Source organism: Mesitornis unicolor, unplaced genomic scaffold, assembly GCF_000695765.1.
Source record: "Mesitornis unicolor isolate BGI_N332 unplaced genomic scaffold, ASM69576v1 scaffold45156, whole genome shotgun sequence".
Taxonomy (NCBI): domain Eukaryota; kingdom Metazoa; phylum Chordata; class Aves; order Mesitornithiformes; family Mesitornithidae; genus Mesitornis; species Mesitornis unicolor.
In genome coordinates this window covers 8,637-17,143 of record NW_010192490.1, presented here as the reverse complement: position 1 = coordinate 17,143, position 8,507 = coordinate 8,637, and the positions used below count along the sequence as shown (strand labels likewise).

Below are 8,507 nucleotides of genomic sequence, written 5' to 3'. Positions count from 1 at the left end.
ATCAAAATGCTCTACGAAGTCCTCAGAACGCCTGCACCAGGAAAGGCTGGGCAGAAGGAATTCAGACAAATTCTGCTCACATTTAGTCTAGTGGTTCCAAATGGCTCAAGAAAAAGAAAGGCCCGGTCAGCCATCAATAACAGAAGCACATTCCCTGTCCAGGCCTGTCCTTTGTACTTCAAAAATTGTACCAGAGCTATTAAGAAAAATGACTAACTTTACTGGGAGACAAGGAATAATCGTACGGCAGGAGCGTAGCCGCCTCTACTAGAACAAGCGGCCACCTTTGGCATTTTTGGACCATTTCTGGCACTTCTACACATTCTAATCCTGATTCACAGTTTGCAAGGATCCTTCTCTTCCAATAACCTTGTAGAAGACTTAAGTTAAAAACAAACAAACCAAAACAAACTTCAGGAATGGAAGCCACTTAGAAAACGTAAAGGATTTTAATGACTGAATGAAGAAACTACTAATTATTATATTTAAGTAGCAAACAGGTATTTTGCTATCAAAGCACAAGCTAAAGAATTTAAAGAAGCCACAAACATTAGTAAGCCAAACATACAGAACTTCTGAGTAAGAAGGCATTTTACACATAAGAGTTTATCAACACAAAACTGTTTAATATTTATTAAATGACACAAAATACCTAGATAACAGACTCACTCTCTGAAAGGACATGTATTTACATTATTTACCAACTTAAGAAAGACTCTCTGTACCCATATCAGACTTATGAAACATAAAAAAGGTTCTGCTGCTTTTTGCATCGAAGGATACATGCCCTGTTTGCAAGTCTGCGTAAACTGTAACTTTTTGATGCAGTGAAAAAGCACAATTTTATATTCTGGTAGCCGAGTGAAGAGGCTTCTGAAAAGTAACAGGGTTAGTTTTTGTTTCGCCCCACTCCAGACATACTCTGAAGAACTGTTATACAAAAAGTATATTACATTTTTGAATGCTGCTGTACTCTTACAATTTTAGTGTAACGTTTTAAATAAAATATTCTTCCTACTGTATGAAATCACTAAAAAAGTGGTGTTTGAACATTTCTTCAGATGCACTTTATTTCTTTTAAAGAAAGCATTAGGGCAAATGATATGTCTAGGAAAACCTGAAAGACTGACAAAAAAAAAAAAAAGAGCAGAGACCAAAATATGAAGAACAGCTAAAGCAATTTAACAATTTGCTAGGGTTTTTTTTTATTTATTTACTATTTACTTTGGCACCTTTGTGTAAACTATGGAACAAAACAACGTTTACAACACGTTTGCAATTACAGCATTTAAACAAAATGGTCACTGTTTAAACCAGCCAAGACAAAAAAATAGTCCATTTATGGGTATAAAGATTAAAAAACCTAAAATATATATTTCTAAGAATAAACTGCAATTTCTTATGAACAAGGTGCTATAAACTGCATGCAAGAGTCAAGATTTAAAATGTGTGGCCAAACAGACAAGCTGTGTTATAGCCAGATGAGTTGTGGTCCGAGCCCACTTTAATTTTTTTCTTACAGAGATATATATGGCTCAATAGGCAGGCACATGATCCCAGCAAGAAGTCGCAGAGTTGTACGGCTGGATAATAAATCTTAGCTGCAGCTTTGTCATTAACCAGGAATGAGCAAGACCTTAGCAGAAGAGATGAACAAGTTCCTGGGGAAAACTTGTGAAGATACAAGGAGAAGCCTTCTCCCCTCTCTCTCTCACCCTCCCTCTCAGCCTAGCCCAGGGCTCTCAAAGTCGTCTGTTCTTTGGGTTGCTTTAACTAGATCGCTGCTTCGGGTTTGCCTCAGATCATGGAAGTCTGATGAGATTTGAGGACTTTTTCTATATATTTTCCACATTTGAGTTACTGAAATGGATGGGATAAAAATAAAATAAAACTTCAGACCTTTCCAGATAGTTTGACTGAATGCAACACACTTGTCTAATGGGGGAGGATTTTACCAGAACGGGTATTTTAAACATGTAGTGGTGTTAAATTTATGTGCTACAGACTGAACGGAACCAGTTCAATACTGATATTCACTGTCTTCTGTCTCCCAAAGAGTTAAGTTTTATGCTCCTTCTCCAAAATGCCTTTTAAAAAGGAATCTTTTATTGGCTAAAGATAAAAAATACATACAAGAAAAAGGAGCACTGAATGCAAAATACAGAAGGTTGGAGTTTTTTTGGCTGGGTAATTCTTTCCTCCCCAGGGGATCTGTATTTGAACTAATACTAGAAGATTTGCAGGAGCAGCCTTCAAGTTTCTTACCAGATAACTCTGTTAGTTATTTTTCTTACAGAGGCAAGGGTGGTCCTGGATGTCTACCAGTGGTTATGTTGCAATAGTGTCAAAGGATAAGGTAGGTTTTCTACAGATCACAGAGCTGTATGACAGTTAGTCGAGGGTGATAGCAAATAATTTAGTAGGAGAAAAAACATCTGCTTCATCTGTCAGCTGAGGACTGCATATAAAAGAGTTTGAGAGAAAACACAGCTAGAGAAAATATGGAATTAAACAGATCAAAAAAAGCAGGAAGGATGGGATGCATCACATGCAAAATACACACACACACACACACACACACCCCCCCTCTCTCACACATGCATACCCCTGAATGTGGGATCACAGTGATAAAAGTTGTAGATCATAGAGAGCTAAGTTACACCACTATTAAACAAAAGTACTATCTTGCTTCCAAGAAATATCTCGTATGTCCCAGGACTATCAGTGCCTGAAAGAGGATGAGGTTTTTCATTGTGCTCTGCAACACAGCTGATCATAGGTCTAAATCCTGGCTGGGTAAGGAAGAACTGTTACCTGAAGGAGTTACCTTTTCTGATGACACTTTTTTTTCTCCATATATTCCTGGCACATGCTGCTATAGCAATAAAAAAATGTTGAAACAAAGCTCTACATTCAAGTGACTTATTCTCCCATGTCTTATAAAGATGCAAAGAATGCTCTCTGGTCATCTAAGAAAATATATTTTAGATGCCTTGTAGCAATACCTAACTTTCTATATGAGAGGTAGGCTTCTGGGTTCTAGGAGGCCTGCCACATCTAGGGCTGAGTTCTTAAAGCTTTAAGTTAAAGCAATCCAAAGCAGGGCAGTCTGAGAAGAGCTGCCCTGTCTAAACCTTGAGGTTAGTTCAAGTTTAGAATGTTGCAAAGCAAAACAAGTATTAAAATCCGTTTGTAATTTTTGTTCTTACAGCTGTACCACAAGAACAGTGTGGCTTTTCATAGGTATCTGTAAATAGATTCTCTTTTCTAGAGTATTGCTGCCAAGAGGTGAAGGCCTCCTACCCATGACTAGTAAGAACTGTCACTTTTTCCATTATGGCTGTTTTATGCTTAAAATTCCCAAAGGTGAACACTAAGTCTTCTAGGCAAGCCATATAAATCTAATCTGAACCTGTTTTGTTGTAGCAGTTATTTAAGAATGGTGTTCGTATATACAGTATATATGCCCACACTGCAAACTTTATACATCACTTTATATTGGTACCATTTTGTCTTAATTGTGACGAAGAATATTTCCCATTAGATCAGTAATAAGCATGGCTTGGCCTATTCCCCATTTTGCCTCCCTCAAGGAAAAATCCAAGTGTGGGCATCAACCAAACCAATGGTATGTTACGAACTGAAATGCATTCTGTACAGTAAATGTTAAAAAGTTTGCATGCAGTTTAAGCATTTTAAAGGCTATTTTCTTATATTAATTAACCTTCTGTTTCCATTTAAAAGTGTGAAAGACATCTGTCATATATCAAGGGACTCCTCTTCAGACCCAGAGACAAATGAAATCACAAAGACCAGGTACTTTCTTTCAGCTTTCTGCACATCTTACTAAATAACATGCAAAGAGTTCAACAGCATTCTTCTTAAAATGTAAATAGTACTCTTTAAGTGGGCATGTTAACCACTGAAAGAAGTCCACTCTACTATACCTTTCCATTACATTGCTTTCATTCAATCATCGGTAGTATGAAAAGTCAATTAACAGGATCAACAGGCTAGTTTATCCACTGGCAACTGTGTATGACACCAAGTGTGCAGTAAAACAAAGGCCAACACGTTTATGCAATATAGTTGTACTGATTCGGGTTTTCTTTATCTCTTTCCATATAGTCCCTGTCAATTAAGGATTCTATTCTCTTCTTAAGGTCAGCAGGCTGTAAAATAAAAGAGATACCAGCATTATTACTTTGCAGTCAATGTTTCTTGGTTCTTTCTTTCTACTTAAGGCAAATATTCATACTGTTTAAGATGGCTGAGGAAACAGAACACCTAAATGCAAGAACAGCATACAAAACCACCTAACTTCACAGTTACTGCTAAGACTCCAGTTCTGAAAGCCTTCGGTAATAGGTTTTATTAACTTACTAAAAGCCTGAGGTAATATTCAGATAAATGAATGCAACTGGCACTTTAAAAGTTCCTAAAAGTGAGGTTTTGTCCTTCCTAAGAGTAAAAAGATGCATGTTGTAGACAGAAGCACTGCTTAACTGTTTGAGATGCCAGGGAATATAAAAAGAAACAATGAAGTTTTAGAAGAAGAAAAATCAGTACTACACCTTTACTGGGAATTTAAGCTGGTTGTAGACCTCCGACACAAGCAGGTTATGACTCAGTGTCTTGCGCATCTTCATGATTCGTACAATTGCAGCATCAATCTGGTACTGCCGGTCCTGGAATACTCTCTCTGTAGTGCTTGCCTGTTCCTCTACCTGAAGGATCCATTTAGAAAAGTTTTAAAGAGAATGCTAGGACTGTCAAAACAATTCTTCGTATCTCTAAGGCAACTCTCAGTGTAAGGCAGTAAAATGTCTGCTGTCAAGTATTTGACATAAATCCTTTAGAAATATGAAGACCAATTGTCTTTATAAAGAAACCCAAACCACTTGCACAAGAAATTAAAGTATTTGCACACATTTTACACTGGCTGGCTATCAGGAAAAACTAACTGTGGACTTGTTTCTAGTTCACAAACCATTCAGTAAAGCTCCAGAGAATGATCAAGGGTGAAAAGAACATTCATTAATTGGAACTTCTCTTAAGCAACCTTATTTAGGGACATCTAACGTCACTGGTGTCTAAGTAAGTATGGAAGCATACATTTAAATTTGCACTCTTAGGTCTATGCTGTCACCCAAATTATACACGTAACTTTTACAAAAAAAATCAGCATGTACATTACAACCTAGAGGAAAAAAAACTTGTAAATGAGCAGGCAACAAGATACTTAACCCAAGAATCTAAACCCCAGAGGATTAAAAAGAATATACCGTTTCTTTCATCTGAATTTGGTTGATCTTTATCCTGAAGAGCTTATGTCTGAAATCATCATTACATGTGAATTTATCACCATCTTCCACATCTTTGCCTTTCGGGCTTTTAGTCAGTACTCTGGCTTTGCCACAAGCCAGAGATTGAAGTGTCCTCCTCAGCTCTCCATCCTCTAAAGCAGAAACAAGTTGTTTAGGTTTTCTTTAGTAGGAACACTTGGAAGGAGTCAGCTGTTTTCAATACCAACCTATCCCAGTGGCTTGTTTTATCTCCTCTAAACTGAACTCCTCCCCTTCATTAAACATGAGCAGCACCAGTGTCTGGAACAAGGAGACTTGAAGTTCTTTTTTGCCCTGTCACAAGGGAAATTAACAGACATCACTAGGTTGGTTTTTGTTGTCGCTGCTGTGGTTTTTGAGGTTTTTTTGGTTGTTACTTTTTTGCGTTTTTTTTTTTCCCCTTTTGGAGGTAGGGGTGGTGAGGAACTCTTGTACGTCAATTATTTCACTGAAAGAATGTGATTGTTATTCTTTCATGTTTGGGAATATGAAAGAATAAAAGTTACCGGTCACCTTCTGTTTACTATGATATACAGAATAAACTAGAGGTCAGAAAGTTAGACTATTATATCCAGTGACCAAACTCGCCCAAGATATGCATCAACTTACTCAAGACAAATCTCAAAGAACTCAGTGCTTAAAGTTACAATTCGAAAGACCTTTACATAAAAGTGTAACACAAACATCAGTTTAAGAAACACAGTATTAGGAACTACAAGATCTTTGAAATAACCGAGTTTGATAATACTTGTTTTACCATTAACATTTTTTCAGAAAAACAGAACTGGTAAGCATTCCTATTCCAAGAGGAATTTTCTTGAATTATATTTGTGCTCCTGAAGAAATGCTGAAGTGAAATAATTTGAAGCCCTTTAAAAACAGCTGAGTTCTTGTACAATTGAAACCTTTTCTTTATTTCAGCAGTGAAAAGCTTTCTATAAATACGCTTAATGCTGTCAGATGAAGGTCATCTATGGAACACAGCCTCCCTTTTTTTTTCCCTCTCTAGTATAAGAATTAGTGCCATTTTTAATATGGAAATAAACCCACTGGGTATTTTCCCCAGGCAGTAACCAACGTTTTTTTTTTTTTCTTTTTCCACCAATACAGAAATAGGATGCATCTTCTTAGACTTCAATACATCTATTTCAGAAACTACTGACTCTGGAAATGATAGCAACAGGTCAAAGGTTAAAAGTAATTGCAAAAACAGGGCGAAGTTTTCCATCATAGCAGAAAAAAGCTGCTCAATGTATCCCTAAGGTACAACCCAGACTCGGAATCAGCAAAGAGAAGCAATACACTCACCTCTTTAAATTCTGCTTTTAGTACACAGTGTCCTAGTGTTGACTGCCACTGAAGTTTCCTACCACTGTGTTTGCCTAAATAAAAGGTCTTGAAAATCTCCTGCAGTTTTACCATCTAAAAAAGAAAAAAAAAACCCAAAACACTAAAACACAATTTCTACTTTAAAAGCATCCTTCCCTCCTCCACAATCCAATAAGCCTTAAATAAAGGCTTAGAAAGATGAAGGGAATTGCAAGAAAATAAAACAAACTTTATTTTAAAAAGACACTTCTGCATTTCTTTCTAGAGATTACATGCATATTTAAAAGCAAGCTGCAGTTGATATGAAGACGCATTACTGATAAGCTGATACTTGCTATGGTCCATCTATATTCATTACCTCTGGGGGCAAATGGACCTCCATAGGCACGTAGGTTGGCCAATAACCCATAGTCAGAATATTCACTGTTAGTTCAATGTTGCCAGGTACATTCTGATTTTGCATATACTGCAGAAAAAAACAAAGTAAAAGCAATGTTTATTGAACATATTTCAGGTAGAACTGAAAAGTTAGTTAGAATAGGCATTATGAGAGCAGAGACACGTGACCATATGTGTTTGCTATATAAACTCCGAGTTACATACAAGAAAAGTAAGAAAAAGCATTCTTCTGAAGTTCTAAAGGCACTTCCATACAGGAAGAAAACAGCAAAAGAAGTGTTTTAGCAGGCTGACGTGAAGATGTACCTAGGTATGTGTGAATGGAGGAAAGAACGTTAAAATTTGCTTGTAACTAATGAGCAAAAACTTACAAGGCAGTCCATCAGAATACAGTGTTGTTAAAAGTGTCTTAGAACTGGTGTTAAAATGATTTGTAAGTTTACAATTCTTCTTTTATTACTGTGGGAGTGGTATTTGTTTGTTTTTAAGAAGCTTCTTACTTTTTTTGTTGTTGTTCAGCAAAACGATTAACAAATTCAGTAAAATTTTCAAAAGCACAGACAGCACAGAATTAAGAAATAGATTCTGACTGATTTTCAGTAGAGACTGTTTTCCTAGTTGGGCTTTTGTCCACTCCTTTTGAAAGCAATCACCAAAGTTCTTTTCTCTGTAGTGAAAAAGCATTACAGACAACTGGAATAATTCAAAAGGAGTTTAACTCAATTACAGTAGAAGTGTTTACATCTGAAGACATTCTGCACCCTTGGTAGACTTTATGAGAACAAGTCATTCAAAAAGCAAGTAAATCAAGTGGCCACAGCAGGCCTTCCCACAGTACCTGTTTAAATTGTATCATTATGTCTTTTGAAAGCTCCATATCTTTAAACATTCCTTCAAGTTTGCTGGTGAAAGCAGCTCCACATTCTATAAGAGAGAAAACTTATATCTTAAATTGATCTTGTCTATTTTCAGCACCACAGAGTAGTTATTCTAAAGATCAGAATGTACTCTGAAGCAAGATGACCTATTTCAGTATGTTCTTACATAAAGACCTGGATTCTAATTAGGATACAGAATAAAGCTATAAACAAGAAAAGGGGAAAATGTTTTAATGTGGCAGCTATTTTGCAACCCAATTGTTTTTCCACGTGGATGCGACTGTTCATCCCAGGACTCCACTGGTAACCTATCATTTAGACAACAATTCCAATCCCTATCAGCTGTCTGCCAAACTGTCTCTTGATGGCAGAACAAGATCGAGTTCTAAAAAAAAAAAAAAAAAAATTAAAAAAATCCTACTCTTACCATGCCATCCCATGAAATAGTGAAGACCAGACTAGAAGAATGCTAGCCGGCAGCTTCATGTTTCAGACTTTATATGGAGCAAATAATAAGTCATCCTCAAGTTCTCTAGGCACATCACTGATATATTCA

The 8,507-nt window shown here is 36.6% G+C and overlaps 1 protein-coding gene across 1 annotated transcript in view; it reads right to left on the bottom strand.

Annotated features, from left to right (window-relative positions):
• Nucleotides 1-3,769: 3,769 nt before the first annotated feature.
• The window catches only part of LOC104542716 (cullin-4B), a gene marked incomplete at its 5' end in the record, with an annotated part of 12,866 nt that continues 8,128 nt past the window's right edge, over nucleotides 3,770-8,507 (bottom strand). The window contains 7 exons of the mRNA XM_010187109.1: nucleotides 3,770-4,172; nucleotides 4,575-4,727; nucleotides 5,286-5,458; nucleotides 5,534-5,639; nucleotides 6,654-6,767; nucleotides 7,033-7,140; nucleotides 7,912-7,997. Of these exons, the coding sequence (XP_010185411.1) occupies nucleotides 4,077-4,172; nucleotides 4,575-4,727; nucleotides 5,286-5,458; nucleotides 5,534-5,639; nucleotides 6,654-6,767; nucleotides 7,033-7,140; nucleotides 7,912-7,997 (836 nt within the window). The remainder of the gene's footprint in view (nucleotides 4,173-4,574; nucleotides 4,728-5,285; nucleotides 5,459-5,533; nucleotides 5,640-6,653; nucleotides 6,768-7,032; nucleotides 7,141-7,911; nucleotides 7,998-8,507) is intronic.